The following is an 18,627-nucleotide window of genomic DNA, read 5'->3' as shown; positions in this document are numbered from 1 at the left end:
TCTCTCGGTGTTTTTCTGGTAGTACTGGGCTTTGAAGGCAGGGCTTCATACTTGCTAGGCTGGTGCTCCACCACTTGAGCCATGCCTCCAGCCTGTTTTGCTTTGCTGCTTTTGAGATGGGATCTTACTTTTTGTCCAAGCCGGCCTGGACAGGGATCCTTCTATTACGATTTCCGTTAGACTGCATGACAGGCACACACCCATCATCTTTTGCTGGTGAGGTGGAGCCGGGGTGTTCCCAAATGTTTCTTTGTAAGATGGTGATGATGATGATGATGATGATGATGATGATGATTTTGGTCATAGAGGAGGAGGATGATGATGATGGTGGTGATGATGATGATGATGATGATGATGATGATTTTGGTCATAGAGGAGGAGGAGGATGATGATGGTGATGATGATGATGATGATATGATGATGATGATGGTGGTGATGATGATGATGGTGATGATGATGATGATGATGATGATGATGATGATTTTGGTCATAGAGGTTGAACTCAGGGTCTGAGCAGTCCCTGAGCTCTTTCATTCAAGCCTAGCTCTCTACCATGTTGAGCCACAGCGTTGCTTCCAGTTTTTCTGGTTATTTGAAGATAAGAGTCTCATGGACTTTCCTGCCTGGGCTGGCTTTGAACTCTGATCCTCAGCTCTCAGCCTCCTGAGCAGCTAAGATTACATGCATGAACCACTGGTGCCCGGCTGTAGATTTTTTTTTTGGCACGTGTTAGGGATAGGAGGAGGGGTTTCACTGTGATATTTTCACACATTTACACAATGTATCTCTTCCATCTACCACGCTCCCTCCTCCCTCCTCCACCTTCTTAAAATAATTTCAACTAACTTCTTTGTTCTATTTTCATATGAAGTATTTCAACCATACTCATTGTCATTCACCCTCTTCTCTACCCCCCCCCCCCCCAGCAGAACCTGTTTTACTCTCCGGCCATTCATTTGAAGTCTTACTAACTTTTTGGCCTGGACTAGGCTCAAACTGTGATCCTCCCAAGCATCTAGGACTATAGATATGAACCAACAGCACTGTCTTCTCTGAATAGTCTGACAAATTGGGTATGAGGATGCTGTCCTCGTGAGCTTGTTTCTAACTGTAACGATCAATGTCCAAAAACTGCACTGCCTCCAGCTAGGAAAGCTACCCTGAGCACCTCCTGTCATGGGGAACTGGCAGAATGATCTGGCAAATGCTATCTGAGGCGGTTAGAGCAGAGCAGTAGAGATATAAACTAAAGGCTGCGGGTGTGTTCAAGGAGGGCTCCGCACGGGGCGGGGACCCCTTTGGGCCAGGGATCCGGCTTTAATGTGGCAGTAGCACACTCCACGTGTCACAGCGTGAGCACACGGTCACGGGGCGCGGGGCCTCCCGCTCCCATGGATCTGCCTGGGACACGGGGAGCCTGTTCCAAATAGCTGTGTGATTATGGAGGATCCTTTGGCTTTCCCGGGCACTGGGCATAGTGGATGGCCATCTTGGTCAGTTGCTTTCCTCTTCAGTCTTGATTTCTTGCTCTGTAAAACAGAGCTCATAATATCTACAGTTAACTCTCTAATGCTTAGCCGCTCACTGTAATGATTAACCACCCTAGATACACTTGTAAAAGGCACCTAGCATAGTCTATCGTGTGTGGCAGGCGCTTCAAAGGTGTCTGCTACCTTTAGGTGTCTCTTTCTTCCTTTCCCCGGCCACCTGTCATCTTTGAGACGGGCCCTAAACAGCAGCAGGTGCAGCCCTCCCTGTGGTTTGATGAGTGGTAAAATGAGAAGGTAAAGAAAACTGAGAAGCAGAAAGCTAAGGGTTGTAAAGCATGAAGCAGTCTGGTGTTTAGGGACTGTAGAGGTTCTTCTGGCCAGCCATTGTGGCCCCAGGCTTCTGCATGTAGACAGTTGAAGTCTGAGAGATTGAGATGGTCCCTGGCTTGCAGGACTCTGAGGAAATGTCATTCTTTGGGTCTTCCCTTGGAGACAGCTCGTGGCTGGGAAAGCCCAGTGCCAAGGCTCCCGGCAGAGGTTGGCTTCGAGGGACAATAAACAGAAGGCTTCGGGGCCGGTCTGGCTTGTGTCACTGCTGGACTTCAGTGTTGTCTAAGCAGGCTGGAGCTGGGCCCAGAGGCAACCTGAGTCAATATTGACCCTTCTTGGCTGGCCAGCCTGGTTCTCCAGCCTCTCCTTGAGCCAGTGCTGATATTCTCCAATGAATGGTCTTCAGCATCAGATTTTTTTTGGGGGGGTGGGGTGGGGAGGTCTGGTTGTGGGGCCTGAACTCTGGGCCTGGGCTCTGTCCCTCAGCTCTTCAGCTCAAGGCTAGCGCTCTACCACATGAGCCACAGCGCCACTTCTGGCTTTTTTTCTTTTTGTTTATGTGGTGCTAAGGAATTGAACCCAGGGCCTCATGCATGCAAGGCAAGCGCTCTACCACTGAGCCACCTGCCCAGCCCCCATCACATTCTTGTATGTATGTACCAGCCGTGACTGAGGACCTAAACTCAGGACCTAAGCATTATTCTTTAGCTCTTTTGCTTAAGACTTAAGCCACAGCTCCATTGTGGCTTTTTTGTTGGTTGATTAGAGATAAGCATATCATGGACTTTTCTACCTAGGCTATCTTCAAACCTCGATCCTCAGAACTCATCCTCCTGAGTAGCTAGGATTACACATGTGAGCCGCCGGCACCTGGCGATCATTTTGTTGGTCGTGGGTCTTGAACTCTGGGCCTGGGCACTGCCCCTCAGCTCTTCAGCTCAAGGCAAGCACTCTACCTCTTGACCCACTACATCACTCCTGGTTTTCTGAGTGTTTTTTTGGAGATAAGAGTCTCATGGCCTTTCCTGCCCAGGTTGGCTTTGAACCATGATCTCAGCCTCCTGAGTAGCTAGGATGACAGGCGTGAGCTGCTGGCACCGGCTTCATTGTACTCTTTTAAACAACACTTCATGTAACATGTCAGCCTAGAGGCTGGGTGCCCCAGAGTGCTGACTATTAAAAATACCCAAGCTATTCCCTGAGCAAGAACGTGCTGTTAGTCCCCAGCCTCCTAACTGGCTGGATGTGTGGTCACCAACAAGGATGCTGAGGTCTGGAGGGCAGCCCCCAGGTTCATGCTGGACAGGAATCTGATACGCAGGCCTTCAGCATTCCTGTGAGGAGCCCAGCCGTGTCCCCCCACCTACCCCAGGGTGCCCCCCCCCCCGCCACGGGAGCCTTCAGCAGGGTGTCTTTGCTCTGGTGGGGCCAGGCGCCAGCCTCCTGTCTTCCCATTCATCTGGACAGCGTGGGCATGCCCAATAGGCTCGTTTCAAATGGACAGCAACCTCCCAGCTTGCTCACCCCACAGTCTGCTTTTTTTCTGGTGCCTTCCTGGGGATCCCTTTCATGTCCTCGGCATCCTTTCCTGAAAGCGACTCGCTGTGTAAAAATGGCAAAACGCTACTCAAAGCCAGGTCTGGAGGGTGCGGCGGCGGCCACTCTGAATGAAAAGCAGGGACGGTGCCTTAGAACAGCCCCAGAGCTGCTTCCCACAGAGGAGTTCTGGAAAACCGAAGTGTTTGGGACAGACGGAGCTTCCCAATGGGGCATCTAAGGGCAAGGCTCACTTGAAGATCTGCACTGCCACGAGCTTTGCACACAGCCCTAGATCTCTCTCGTTTTGTCCTGGAGCTGGGAGGCCCCATAGTTCTGGTGTCTCCCTGAGTAAGAGCTGCCGATCACCCCACGTGGCTCCTAGGGCCCCAAGCTCTCTGTCCTACATTGCTGTGAGCCCACTCTGGGGTCAGGCTGAGCCCCTCGGCAGTGGCCTTGCTTTTCCCGCTTGCCCACGGTTCCCAATGTGGCCTTTTCACCTTACTGGGTGCAAAGGGAAACTCTGGTTCTTCGTACGAGGTGAGGGTCAGCCTACAAGTTAGGGCAGCCCCAGACTCCCCAGGCTCTGACTCACACAGGCTCAGGAGAAAACTTGCGGGCAGGGTGCAGGGAGCTGGCTGTGCCCCCCTGCTTGGCACGCCTCCCAGGAGGTTGCTATGAAGACTTCCGCAAAGGGAGCAGTGGAGCAGCCCTACTGCCTCCAGGGCGGGCATGGGACCCAGCAGGGGCTTGGGCCAAAGCTGGGCTCAGGCCCCTGACTGTCATTTCTTCTTTTTTTGGGGGGGGGTCTGGTCGTGGGGCCTAAACTCTGGGGCTGGGCGCTGTCCCTCAGCTCTTCTGCTCAAGGCTAGCGCTCTACCACTTGAGCCACAGCGCCACTTCCGGCTTTTTTTCTTTTTGCATAGGTGGTGCTGAGGAATCGAACCCAGGGCCTCATGCATGCAAGGCAAGCGCTCTACCACTGAGCCACCTTCCCAGCCTGTCATTTCCTCTTTCTGTCTTCTTTCAGCCACATCTGGATTATGGATAATTAATAATAATAATAATAATTCCTATCTCTCAGGGCTGCCAATCTCAGAGAGGGCCTAGCCATAGTAGGTGCTCAAGAAAATCTACTGCCCTGAGTAGCTTTTGCTTCTGAGTCTCGCTTTTCTCCATCGCAACACCATAGTACCACTCTTCAGGGACCCAAGACCTCTGGCTTCCTGAACCTTCCAAATAGCTAAGCCCTCTGGTCTTCTGGGTGTGGCAGCGTTTCCTCCAGAATGCATCTGCCAGGAAGTGGCAGGCTACGCTGCCAAGCTCCTGCTCAGCCGGACCCGCGCCAGGGAGCTTCCTCCACAAACCGGTTTGGGCTGGCCTCTTCCCTCCTGGCAGGGGGCAGCCTCGGCTGACCCAGGCTTGGGGCAGCAGCAGGAAGGTAATGCTCAAAGCATCCATCAAATGTGGAAGTGCATTCCTAGCCTGGGGTCCAGCCTCAGTGTCAGGCAGGTGCACCGAGGCCACCCGGGCCTGGGCTGGCATCCTGCTTCTGCCCATTTCTACCTTGACTCCAAGGCCTACACTGTTTCTTTCAGGCAAGGAAGGTAGCAAGAGAGGGAACTCTAGCCTTCCTCTTTGCTACTCAGCTGTATCTTCTTTGATGTCAGCTTCTCCTGGAAGAACCCAGTGTGGGACACGGATGGGTCCTATGGTGGCACTTGAAGGCTCCTGTGTCCTCATTTAATGGAGGATGCAACCACCACCTCCCTCAGTCTCCCTGGCTACTGCTGGTTTCCTTAGACCTCAGCCACCTGAGCAGCTAGGATTACAGGTGTGAGCCACCAATACTGGGTGTTTTGTTTTTGTTTTTGTTTTTTTCTAGAAAAGGAATCTACCGGGCTGGGAAGATGGCTTAGTGGTAGAGCGCTTGCCTTGCATGCACGAGGCCCTGGGTTCAATTCCTCAGCACCACATTAGCAAGAAAAAGCTGGAAGTGGAGCTGTGGCTCAAGTGGTAGAGCGCTAGCCTTGAGCTGAAGAGCTGAGGGACAGCGCCCAGGCCCAGAGTTCAGGCCCCATGACTGACAAAAGAAAAAATAAAAAAGGAATGAACTATCTTTAAGGAAAATGTGGAACAGAAAGACGAGGTAGGGTGAAACTATCTGTAGCAAACACAGCAGCAATTTCAATGTGTTTCCTCTCACTGTTTCTACTGCAGGGCAAATCATCCACATCAAATGTGTACCATCAAGAATTTCACTTTGCACACATGCGCACACACACACACACACACACACCACCTTAATGGTTTCATTTGTTTTGGGGACCCATGGCGGGAAGAGTGGACAGGTTTGGGTCTCAGCCCCCACCCCAACACCAGCGTCATTGTTTTATCTTTCCTCAGAGGTAGGAGAGCTATCTATCTTCAGGTAATCCAGGGGTGTGGTGTGAAGTTTCTTTTTAGGTTCCCTTTTTCTGCTCTTGGGGACGCAGTTGCTTCAGCTACATCTACTGAAAAGCTGATCCGTTTCCACCCTTGAGCAATGTCACCTTTGCCATCAGTCAAGTGACCTCACAGGAGGGGGTCTATTTCTGGAGTCTCTCTCCTGTCCCATTGCTCTACCTGTCAATCCTTCTGCCAGTTCTACGTTGTATTAATTATGGCTGCTCTATAATAAATCTTGGTCTATTTTTAGTATACTCCTCCCTCTTCGTTCTCTAAGATCAGCTAGCTATCCCTGGTTCTCTGTGTTTCTCTGTACATGGTAGGATCACTGTGGCAGTTTCTGCCAAAAGAAACATGCTGAGACTGAAATAAATCTGTAGGTTAATTTGGGAGTAATTGACATCCTCACAGGATTAAATCTGCCAAGCCATGAACACTCCTTAATAATAAGGGTTTGTACTTTTCAGTGTTTTCAGTGTACTTTCGCATAGCTTTTGTTAGATTTATTCCAGGCTATTTGCTTTTTATAATGTAAAGTTACATGGTATCTTCTTACTTCATTTTCTGTTTGCTGGTTGTAGTACATAGAAATTCAGTTCACTCTCTGTGTGTTTGTGTGTGTGCATGCCCGTGCACATGTGTGTGTGTGTGTGTGTATGTATGTGTGTATGTGCTCACATATGCCTGTCATGGAGCTTGAACTCAGGGCCTGGGTGCTGTCCATTAGTTTGTTGTTGTTTTTTGTTGGTCATGTGGCTTGAACTCTGGGCCTAGGTGTTGGCCCTCAGCTCTTCATCTCCAGGGGAGCACTCTACCACTTGAGCCACAGCACCACTTCTGGCTTTTTCTGTTTATGTGGTACTAAGGAATCGAACCCAGGGCCTCATGCATGCAAAGCAAGCACTCTACCACTGAGCCACCTTCGCAGCCCTATTAGTTTTTTTCCACCCAAGGCTGGCACTCTACCACTTGAGCCACAGCTCCACTTCTGGCTGTTTGGTGGTTAATTGGGGATAAGGGTCTCTTACTCCTTCCTGCCTGGGCTGGCTTCAAACTGTGAGTCTCAAATCTCAGCCTCCTGAGTAGCTAGGATTACAGGTGTGAGCTGCCTGCACCTGGCTCAGACAGCTCTACTTTGTGTCAAAGTATGTCTCTATTCACAGACTGAGGCAGGAGAGAGACAGGCCAGCTCACGTATCCAGGGACGGATGTGAATGAGCTTTGCAGAATGCACACCATCTGTGGCAGAAGGCAGAGGCCCTAAGGGAGAAGGTTGGCTTTTATCTAACCACGAGGACTCTGCACCCTGGATACAGAGTGAGGTCCTTGGGACCCAGAACTCAGAATGTAGGCATGACCCCTTAAGAAGTAAATGTGAAAATTTGCGATCCCAGACCTCTGCCTGCCTGAGGACCACCGTCTGGAGGCCCTGAGCTTAGAGACGAGTGCCAAGAATGGCAGCATAGCAAGAGAAAGAGCCATTGTCTGCAGGAAATCTGCTTACCTAGCACTCAGTGAACCCTGGGAGCTGTCTGCCATGACCTGGCCCAAGAGGTGAACATCGAGGCCCAAGTTCTTCAGGTAACTCCGTCCAAGTGGCTGCAAATTAGTGGCAGACGCTCCCTGAAATGGCTGCACTTTGAACAATTGAAGGCACCGCTTTGAAGGAATGGCGGAGAGACTCGAAAAGTAGTGGACAGTCCCAGAGGCCTGCTGCGGATTCACGGTGGCCGTTCCAGCCCTTGCCTTTCTCAGTGGACACCAGCCGCCTCCCAGGCCTGCCATGACCACCCCAGACCCTGTGAAAGTGACCAAGACAGTGATGGAGCCAAACGACAAGCCAATGGCCTGCACAGCAGAGCTGTAAGCAGACGAGTCACAGATGGCGTCCAATCAGGAAGCACACGAAGTCATGAGCAGCAGTGTATACCTGAAGCCTCAGCTACTTGGGATGTTAAGGCAGGAGAATCACGTGAGCCTAGGAGTTCAAGTCGAGCCCAGGCAATACAGTGAGACAAAGAAAGAGAGACAAGAGACAGAGAAAGGGATAGAGAGAGAGAGAAGGATGAAAGGATGGATGGATGGAAGGAAGGAAGGAAGGAAGGAAGGGAGGAAAAGAAGGCAGGCAGATGTTTTGTTTCTTGAACTTGGGAAGTGATACTGAGAACTAGTGGCTCACGCCCATAATCCTGGCTACTCGGGAAGCTGAGATCTTAGGATCATGGTTCGAGTCCAGCCTGGGGAGGAAAGTCTGTGAGACTCTTATCTCCAATTAACCACCGGAAAACCTGAAATGGTGCTGTGGCTCAAAGTAGTAGAACACTAGCCTTGAGCAAAAAGAGCTCAGGGATAACGCACAGGTCTGAGTTCAAGCCCCATGATGGATGAAAGAAAGAAAGAGAGAGAGAGAGAGAGAGAGAGAGTGAGAGAGAGAGAGGGAGGGAGGGAGGAAGGAAGGAAGGAAGGAAGGAAGGAAGGAAGGAATTGGGAAGCGACCTTTCCAGGTGATGTGAGAACCCACTGGGCTGTTTTAAGTCCTTCAGATGGTGTCCGACCCTGTCTTCCATCCATAAGCAATATCCCAGGCCCTGGGCTGTCCCGAAGGCAAGACAGGAGCAGCTGTTTGGAAGTCCCTGTTCCTCCCAGCTTCCCGGTTTGTCTCTCACATCTGTGGCGGCCTGAATCACTGCTTACTGTGGATGGTGCTGAGACCTTAGACCACAAATCAGCCAGGGACTGACCGGCCAGGCTTGACTGCAAGTCATGTTGTGTGTCCTCAGAGCTCTGGGCAGCTCTGCTGCTGCCTTCCCCCGAGCTATCCCCAAGGTTCAGGGCCTGGGGACCTGACGGGCCTTTCAGGTCTCCCTGTGCTAGGACATGTCATCTCAGCCTGAGCAAGATAACTGCTGGACTTTTTATGAGTGTTGTGTGATCCATTAACAGGTTGTTTGTGTGTTTAGTTCAGTTATCCTGGGACAAACCAGAGTTGACTGTGATAAACAAACACAAAATCTAACACGCCGTTGGGTGTTGGTGGCTCACGCCTGTAATCCTAGCTACTCAGGAGGCTGAGATCTGAGGATCACAATTCAAAGTCAGCGCCGGAAAGGCTGAAACTCTTTTTTTTTTGTCGGTCATGGGGCTTGAACTCTGGGCCTGGGCGCTGTCCCTCAGCTCTTCAGCTCAAGGCAAGCGCTCTACCACTTGAGCTACAGCGCCACTTCCGGTTTTCTGGTGGTTTACTGGAGATAGGAGTTTCACAGTCTCTCCTACCCAGGCTGGCTTTGAACCGAGATCCTCAGATCTCAGCCTCCTGAGTAGCTAGGATTACAGGCGTGAGCCACTAGCGCCCGGCTAGTAAGGCTGAAACTCTTATCTCCAACAAACCACTCAGAAAACCAGAAGCGGTGCTATGGCTCAAGTGGTAGAGCACTCGCCTTGAGCTGAAGAGCTAAGGGACAGTGCCCAGGCCCAGAGTTGAAGCCCCAAGACCAGAAAAAAATAAATCGAACACACCACCAGCCTGGGCTTGCTAGCTTTGCTTAGGGTTTTCTCTGCAACACCCCTCTGGTGTTGGTTTGCGTCTTCCCTAACTTGTGCTCATCCATGCACATGGAGAATGGAGGCCAAGCTGTCCTCACAAAATGCCTCTGTTTGCCTTCCTCCCCTTTGTAACTCGTGGACAATGGCCCGGTGTTTGTGATGGACTTTGGATGTTATGAAAACACCCCCTACCGGAGGCTGGTTGTTGGGGGGGGGTTTGGCACTCACCACAGCCCCCTCCTGCAGGTACCATGTTTCGCAAGAAGAAGAAGAAACGCCCGGAGATCTCAGCCCCACAGAACTTCCAGCACCGTGTCCACACCTCCTTCGACCCCAAAGAGGGCAAGTTTGTGGGCCTCCCCCCACAATGGCAGAACATTCTGGACACGCTGCGGCGGCCCAAGCCTGTGGTGGACCCTTCACGCATCACGCGGGTACAGCTGCAGCCCATGAAGGTGAGGAGCCTCTCCCCGCTCAGGCAAAGAACCCCTTGGTGTCCAGCATTGGTGTCCCTCCAGTGTCCCCCGCTGGTTTGTCTCGTTCCCCAGGGATTCTTCCTGAACATAGCAGTAGGAATGCCACATTTACTCATAAGATACAAAGTGCCCACTTAAATCTGAATCTTATAAAACAATGAATAATCTTTTAAAGATGACGATGACGATGATGATGATGTGCCGGTACGAGGTCCCGATCTCAAAGCCTGAGCGCTGTCCCTGAGGTTTTTCATGCAAGGCTAGCGCTCCTACCCCAGGAGCCACAGCTCCACTTCTGGCTCCCTGATGATTAATTCAAGAGGAGAGTCTCCCAGGCTGGCTTTGAACCGTGATCCTCAGATCTTAGCCTGTTCAGGAGCTAGGATTACAGGCGTGAGCCTCGGGAGCATCCGGCAACAATGACTAGTCTATTATATCCCATGCAATATCTGCACCAGGGCATCCGGGTACTCTTCTGTCCTCACACACATCTAGAGAAAGGAGGTGCACGCCGGCCACCCAGACACAGTTTACCCCGTCTTGTCTCTTCCTTCACAGACGGTGGTGCGGGGCAGCTCTGTGCCCGTGGACGGCTACATCTCAGGGCTGCTCAACGACATCCAGAAGTTATCCGTCACCAGCTCCAACACCCTGCGTGGCCGCAGCCCCGCCAGCCGGCGGCGGGCGCAGTCACTGGGGCTGCTGGGCGACGAGCACTGGGCCGCTGACCCAGACATGTACCTCCAGAGCCCACAGTCCGAGCGCACCGACCCCCACGGCCTCTACCTCAGCTGCAACGGGGGCGCACCCGCAGAGGCCCGGCAGGCAGCCTGGCCCGAGCCCCAGAGCCCACAGGGCCTGCCCAGCCGGCTGGCCGCCAAGGCGCACTCCCTGGGCCCCACCGAGTTCCAGGGCTCTGCGCAGCGCTGCCTGCAGACTTCCCCCACGGCCGTGGGGCGGCGCGCGGCGAAGGCCGTCAAGCCTGGCCCCGAGGAGGCCCGGCCGCAGTCCTGCCTGGTGGGCTCGGGTGCCAGCAGGCCGGGCGGGGAGGGCAGCCACAGCCCCAAGGCCCAGGACAGCAGCCTCAAGCACAGGCTGTTCCGGAGTATGTTCCTGTCCACGCCTGCGGCCGCCCCTCCCAACAACAAGCCAGGCCCCCCACCACACAGCAAGGTAGGTGAGGCTGAGGCGGCCGGGGTGGGGCTGGGAGGCAATCTAGCACTTCCTAGATACCCTCAGGTAATGGTGAAACCATTGAAACACACACATGCGCACACATGCATTTCCCACGCACACACACGCACATCCATGTGTATGCATACATTCACATACCTGCACACATGCACATGCACGCACACATGCATACTCATTGCATGGACATGCAATACACACGTGTGCATGTGCACACCCACACCTGAAGACACATACACATGCACACATATACACACACATGCCCATGCGCGCACACACACACATGCACACACACATCCCAGAACCACTGCCTTAAACAAGTTCCCACGGAGACGGGAGATCATTAGTCTCCCCAGCACCAAGGCCAGCCCCCGGCCAGCACCGGCACAAGCAAAGGCCCGGTGGCTGCAGCTGAGGTACCGCCTGTGGTCACGGGCTTTGGTTAGAGAGCAGCGCGTGTGTGGGGAGGCAGAGGTGAGACTCGCTGCCTGCCGGGGGGAGGCACGGCCAGCTGGAGAGCCAGCTGGGACTCCCCCCCCCCAAGCTGGGAGTCACAGCTGTCTGCGGTCCCCCGCCCACCTGTGCCCGGAGCCTCTGCCCCAGCTTCTTGGTGCAGAAGGAAGGGCCCTGCCTCAATGTAGTCCCCCTGGGGTCTGTCCTCCCAGTTACCCAAGAAGAAACGTGCGGCTGAGGGCGCTCGGGAGCGTCTGGGGGGCGGGTAGGACTGCCAGTGGCCTCAGCTGCATTTCTAAATCTGTGCTCCCAGCTCCTCCCTTGGGTCTGGAGCTCTCCCTGACCCTGCTCTCCCTGGCCACCCCAGCCTCTGCAAGGCTTGCACAGCCTCACCCCTTCTCGTGTCCTTCTTTGTCTCCACAGCCCAACTCCGCTTTCCGACCGCCACAGAAAGACTCCCCACCAAGCATGGTGGCCAAGGCCCAGTCCTTGCCCTCAGATCAGCCCGCGGGCACTTTCAGTCCTCTGCCCACCTCGGACACCAGCAGCCCCCAGAAGTCCCTCCGCACAGCCCCAGCCGCCGGCCCCCTCCCAGGCCGGTCTTCCCCGGCAGGGTCCCCCCGCACCCGGCACGCCCAGATCAGCACCAGCAACCTGTACCTGCCCCAGGACCCCACGGTGGCCAAGGGCGGCCTGGCTGGTGAGGACACGGGCATCGTGACGCACGAGCAGTTCAAGGCTGCACTCAGGATGGTGGTGGACCAAGGCGACCCTCGGCTGCTGCTGGACAGCTACGTGAAGATCGGGGAGGGCTCCACGGGCATCGTGTGCCTGGCCCGGGAGACGCACTCCGGCCGCCAGGTGGCCGTGAAGATGATGGACCTCAGGAAGCAGCAGCGCAGGGAGCTGCTCTTTAATGAGGTAGGATGCCACGATGGACACAGATGGACATGGGGATGGACACGATGGACACGGTGGGGAGGAGGGCAATGCGTGCTCAAACAGCAGGACCTCTCTGCAGGGGGGGTAGCAGGTGGTCCCATCCGGGGAACATAGTGAGACCAGGTGTCTGCAGCTGTGTCCCTAGCTCACAGGCACCGTGCTGCTCTGCTGCCCCCAGGTGGTGATCATGCGTGACTACCAGCACCTCAACGTGGTGGAGATGTACAAGAGCTACCTGGTGGGTGAGGAGCTGTGGGTGCTGATGGAGTTCCTGCAGGGCGGGGCCCTCACCGACATCATCTCCCAAGTCCGGTGAGCAGCTGGTGTCTTGGGCTGTGGGGGGGGGGCACCTCACCGATCCCTCGGGTCATTTGAAGCCCCCTGTCTGTCTGGGGTGAGAGGCTCACTGGGTCTGGGAGGAAAGCTGTCCAGGCTACAGCCTGATCAGGCTGCTGAACGCATTGCCTGGGACCTGTGAGGCCCAATGCCAAGGACTCTCCATCATAGCCCTGAATCCCTGCCACAGCCGACTTGCTCCTCCACTGGGGACTCCTGCCTTCCCCTGCCCCTGCCTCCCCCTACCCCTGCCTCCCCCTACCCCTGCCTTCCCCTACCCCTGCTTTCCCCTACCCCTCCCTTCCCCTTCCCCCTGCTTTCCCCTACCCCTGCCTTCCCCTACCCCTGCTTTCCCCTACCCCTCCCTTCCCCTTCCCCCTGCTTTCCCCTACCCCTGCCTTCCCCTACCCCTGCCTTCCCCTACCCCTGCCTTCCCCTACCCTGCCTTCCCCTTCCCCCTGCCTTCCCTGTCCAGGCTGAATGAGGAACAGATAGCCACTGTGTGTGAGGCTGTGCTGCAGGCCCTGGCTTATCTGCACGCCCAGGGTGTCATCCACCGGGACATCAAGAGTGACTCCATTCTGCTGACTCTGGACGGCAGGGTAGGCTCTCCCTACTCCTGGGCACGGCTGCCCCCCCCAACTCCTGGGCTGTCCAATCACTGTGCTTTCTTCTGGTCCTCCACCCACTGACTCCCCTTACCACTCCAGGTGAAGCTCTCAGACTTCGGATTCTGTGCTCAGATCAGCAAGGATGTCCCCAAGAGGAAGTCCCTGGTGGGGACCCCGTACTGGATGGCTCCGGAAGTGATCTCCAGGTCTCTGTACGCCACTGAGGTAACCCTCCACCCACCCCCAGGTCCTCCAGAGCAGCTTGGGCGCGTGGAGCTCTTTTGCTCCACCCTTCGGGAGCTGCACCAAGAGCCGCGCTTCTCAGGGCCCCCCTTAATCAATACTCACCCCCGACCCTGGGCAGCACCAGGGATGCTAGCTGTACCCATGAGACAAACCTCTAGCCTATTCCCCCTCCTCCCCCTGGTTATTTTTAGATAAGGTCATTTTTCATTCCAGCCTGTGCCTAGACCAGGATTCTCTCGGGGCTGGGGTGACAAACACACACCACTGCACCCAGCGTCTTCCGTGAACATTTTTTTCCCCCAGGCTCACTCGGTCTGGCTCCTCCCATAGCTGGGCTGACACCTCCCGTCCAGCTACTGGCTAAAAAGAAAGCGATCTCCCGTGTATGGCCAGCCTGTCCTCGAACCACCCTCCTCCTCAGCTCAGCCTCCTAAGTAGCTAGAACTACAGACCTGAGCACCGGCTTCGGGTGGGGCTGCTGTCTAGACCTGGCTGGCACACGGGTCTGCAGCAGTCCCTCATTCCAGGGACACAGTGGGGTGTCAGCAGCAGCCCCGTCAGAGAGGGCGGACAGCGCTGCCACTGCTGGAGCCCCTGGGAGACGTAGCCGAGCACCGGGCAGCGGGCTGGGGAGCGGCGGGCCGAGGACCCGTGCGCCCCCACCACCCAAGCCGGACTCCCGCCACGGGCTCAGGGCTGGGCTCTTCCCGCAGGTGGACATCTGGTCTCTGGGCATCATGGTGATTGAGATGGTGGACGGAGAGCCCCCCTACTTCAGCGACTCGCCGGTACAAGCCATGAAGAGACTCCGGGACAGCCCCCCACCCAAGCTGAGGAGCTCCCACAAGGTCAGCGGTGCGCAAGCTGTGACCCCCACAGACCCCATGGTTCCTGAGGCCGGTGTGCTGGTGGGCCCAGCATCACCCCTCCACTGCGGTCCCCACAAAACCCGTGTGTGCAGCCGTGTTTCCAGGCCCCCTTCCCCCGCCAGTCCTGGGAAGCAGCACAAACCCCTCTGCTTCATCTGTCAGGCCCACCCCAGTGCGGTGAATCCCCAGCCCAGCTCTCCACCCCTCCTCACAGGTCCACCCCAGGCTGGCAGCTAGACCGACTGCTGGGAGGCACTGCTGATTAGTATGCCAGAGCGTAACAGCACCCTGAAGGCTGGAGGCCTGTGCACACGCCCGACAGTCCAGGACTGTGGGCTGGGCTGACCCGCAGAGCACATCTTCCAAGACTAGTGGCCACAGAGGAGAGAGAGGAGACTGACAATTGGTTAACAGCCCAGAGAGGGTGGCCTTGAGCAGCAGCCCAGGACCCAGCTCAGAATGAACCCAGATAAAGTCGCGCCCCAGACTCTAAGGCCTAGGGCAAGATGGCATTCTTCCTTCTGAGGGCCCACCTTTCTCTCTCTCTCTTTTTTTTTTTTGCCGGTCATGGGGCTTGAACTCTGGGCCTGGGCGCTGTCCCTCAGCTCTTCAGCTCAAGGCGAGCGCTCTACCACTTGAGCCACAGCACCACTTCTGGTTTCCTGGTGGTTAATTGGAGATAAGAATCTCACAGACTTTCCTGCCTGGGCTGGCTTTGAACTGTGATCCTCAGATCTCAGCCTCCTGAGTAGCTAGGATTACAGGTGTGAGCCACCAGCGCCCGGCTCTTTTCTATTTTTCAAGCGCACCTTTTTATCTTCAAGAAAGATACACGGCAGCCTTGATAAACACATGTCCTCAGTACCCACTGTGCAGATGAGGAAATGGAGGTCCCCTAGAACCCCAAGACTGGGTCATGATGCCAGTCCCACACCCTCTCTGCAGAGGTGCAGAGCCCGAGGGCAGACAGCCCTGGGGTGCAGGCAAGGGCAGTGGGCTCTGTGTGGAACCTCGCTCCCCAGAGCCCCGGGTACCCTAACTCCACTGCCGGACAGGACAGGCTTGCAGCCCAGCGGCCAAGCCACGCCGCCCCACCCCCACCGCCCCTTCTCCACAGGTCTCCCCTGTGCTACGAGACTTCCTGGAGCGGATGCTGGTGCGGGACCCCCAAGAGAGAGCCACAGCCCAGGAGCTGCTGGACCACCCCTTCTTGCTGCAGACAGGGCTGCCCGAGTGCCTGGTGCCCCTGATCCAGCTCTACCGCAAGCAGACCTCCGCCTGCTGAGCCCACGGTGGCGCGCACCGCGCCGCGACCTGTGTCCTCGGGCGGGGGGCCCCCCGGGCAGCCAGCCCGCTGACCGCACCGCCTGCCCGGGCCTCTCAGTATTCTCTCCAAAGATTGGCTGTGAACCCCCACCCTTTCCTACCGGGACAGGCCGGACCTGCCCCGCCAGGACCTCGCTCCCGTCCCGGTCCCCGGTGGAGAGAGGCTTCTCGAGGATGCCCTGTCCTTCACAGGGGCATTTCTAAGAAACCCGGAGAGCGCTGTGTGTGGCTGTCTCCCAGGGTCCTGGGGCTCCAGGGCACGGCCCCCCCCCCCCGCTGCTCGTGGGTACTCACTGCTCAGCAGCTCTGGCTTCAGACCTTGGCGTCTTAGAGGGAAGTTGTATTTGCCTGGATCATTCTCCAGGGCACAGCCCCCAGCCCTGTCTCTTCCCACACAGCCTGCTCAGAACTGTGAATTGCCTGGGCGTAGGCCAGGGGAGGGGGAGGGGGAGGGGGAGGGGGAGTGGAGTTGGTGTTCAAAATAGTATCACTTTACAGGGTGGAGAGAACTCTGTGTGTGTGTGTGTGTGTGTGTGTGTGTGTGTGTGTAAGGGAGAAATGTTACCCCAATGGCTAGGGTGCCTCCAGTCAACCCCACAGCCAGATTCAAGATGGCTGCCCCGCACCCCTCCCCCTCTGCCCCTCCCCCCCCACCCCAGCTGGCTCTCCACTCCTGAAGTCCATGTTTTCACCCAACCAGTGAAGCCGTCTGTCTGCGGGGCTCTCAAGGTTTCTGAGCTTCTCTTGTGCTGTGGAGCCAGAGACACGAAGAGCAGGAGTGAATGTCGTCATGTCCTCGTCACCTACGTGGTCAGCTCATCAGGGACCCACATGTCCTCTACAGACACTGACCCAGGGCAGAAGGCAGGCCACCTCCCGGGGTCCCCCCATCTGAGGGAGCCTGCCCTGCTGCCCGCAAGACACCTGCCTTGGGTCCTTCCGGGCCCCCACTTTCCTGGCCCCGGTGAGGCAGGGAATGCCAGGGAGGAGCCCCGTGTCTGCGCCCCATCCGGATAAGATTTTTACATTTCTCTGCTCCCCTAGTGGCCTGCTTTAAGGCGAAGAACTTTTTTTTTTTTAAGGGTCGGAGTTTAAAAAAAAAAAAAAAGCATCCTCCCCAGAAACTTTTGTGAATTGTTTGCACTTGTGCCTGTTTTAAATTAAACTGAATGTTCAAAGCTCTGGGCTCTGCACTGCCTGTGGGGTGGGAGCTAGACCCTCCGGCCCCCCCCCTCCCCACGGCTTGAGTCTGCACAGCAGCAGCCAGACTCCCTGGCAGACTAGGAGCACGGGAAGTGAGGGGCCCTCGAGGCCGAGGACGATGAGGGATGAGGCAGGGCTTCTCCCCAAAGGGAGAAGATACTGGAAGGCACGATGCTCTGTGGTGACCACTTTCTGCACCAGCCTCCTGTCCCCTGCTTCTTTCTTATACTCTGGCCCTCAACTGTCCCATAGGAAGTGGCCTGGAACCCGTCCCTGCCCACTTCTCCCAATGAAGGACAGTGTAGAGTTAGGAGAGCTGGTTAGCAAAGGGAAGCTGGGAAATCCAGGTTGTCCATGCCTCCCCTCCTGACACCCAGCACAGCGGGCGTGGAACCTCCTAGCCAGAAGCAGGGGGCCTGGAAGACCCCTGTACCCCCCCTGCAGCCCCTGGTAACTCACTCCAGGAGCCACCCAGGAAGGATGGGCAGGGAGACCGAGGGCCCCGAAGAGCAGCAAGCTCCAGGGAAAGCAAATGCCTCCTTCCATTCCAAGCATGAAAATGGGGACAAGAGGGAGGAGCGGGGGTCAGACAAGGCAAAGAGAGGCCCAGTCTCGCGGTGGAATGATACCGGGTTTATTCACTACTCTTTGGAGTTCTGTTAGTCCTGCCTCTACAGTTGTCAGTCCAAAAAGGTTTGCACGCATCCTTCAGTGTCACACACGGACCACCGATGAGCTCCAGCAGCCTGCTGGCTCCTCACAACGACAAAGGCAACGATGGGAAAAGCAAAAATCCTTGGCAAAGTCTCTGCCCTGGGGAGATCCGGCAAGGGCCCCCAGCTGACAGTGAAGTTCAAGGGAGAATGGTGACAAGGCGGTTGTAGTCCATGGTAAGGTGTCAGTAAGGACGGATGGCAAAGGCAGTCAGACACACCACTCAGGAAACACCTGCGATTTTCAACCACCATACTTTGGGCAGTTCCACAGACAGGAACCATCTCAGTTGTTTACCCAACAATAATGAGGTGATCCTCTAGGTCACCCAGAAAACCACCAGGGAGATGACAACACCTCCCTGACCACAGATCCCTTTTAAGACAAAACTCTTATATTCTTTCACCATTAAAAACTTCATTGAAATTAAACACCGTTGAAAAGGGAATACACAAGCAAGCGAGGGATCTGAAAGAAAGCAGTTTACACTTGGGGTGCAGATTACTTCCCACTCCACCCTCCCACCCTCTCCGGCTGCTCAGGAGCTCTGGCATTGCTCACCCACCACCCAGACCGGGCACTGAGGAGGGGGCGAATGCTTTGGGAGGAGCTAGGGAAGGGGGAGGGGAGGACAAAACATTTCCAAAAGAAAGGGGGGGCAACCGTCACGGCACCTCATCATCCGCAGGTGTCAGGGCTCAGAAACCCCCGAAGGGAAGAGCTAGGAGTCTGGGAAGCGAGCGTGAGCTCGGGGTGGACATTGCCACACCAGGGCGAGCTGCTTCCGTTCAGTGGCCCCTCGTTTCGTTACTGTGGGGTGACTTCAAGTATCCGGATTTGAGCTCTGACACGGGGAAGAGGGTTCCACGGATAAAAGCGCGCGCAGCCCTAATCCAAATCCAACCCAAGTCTG

At 55.8% G+C, this 18,627-nt stretch overlaps 1 protein-coding gene across 1 annotated transcript; it reads left to right on the top strand.

Moving 5' to 3' along the window:
- The first annotated feature begins 9,591 nt into the window (after nucleotides 1-9,591).
- Pak6 (p21 protein (Cdc42/Rac)-activated kinase 6) lies at nucleotides 9,592-15,762 on the top strand. The gene is made up of 8 exons (XM_013010201.1): nucleotides 9,592-9,802; nucleotides 10,382-10,996; nucleotides 11,891-12,388; nucleotides 12,588-12,721; nucleotides 13,221-13,347; nucleotides 13,456-13,581; nucleotides 14,316-14,450; nucleotides 15,589-15,762. Exons 1-8 carry the CDS (start codon nucleotides 9,599-9,601, stop codon nucleotides 15,754-15,756), a joined length of 2,007 nt encoding a protein of 668 aa, XP_012865655.1. The 5' UTR covers nucleotides 9,592-9,598; the 3' UTR covers nucleotides 15,757-15,762.
- Nucleotides 15,763-18,627: the final 2,865 nt, after the last annotated feature.

The sequence above is a fragment of the Dipodomys ordii genome, unplaced genomic scaffold (genome assembly GCF_000151885.1).
Source record: "Dipodomys ordii isolate 6190 unplaced genomic scaffold, Dord_2.0 Scaffold11, whole genome shotgun sequence".
In the NCBI taxonomy this organism is placed as follows: Eukaryota; Metazoa; Chordata; class Mammalia; order Rodentia; family Heteromyidae; genus Dipodomys; species Dipodomys ordii.
This window is presented reverse-complemented; position numbering and strand designations above follow the sequence as displayed.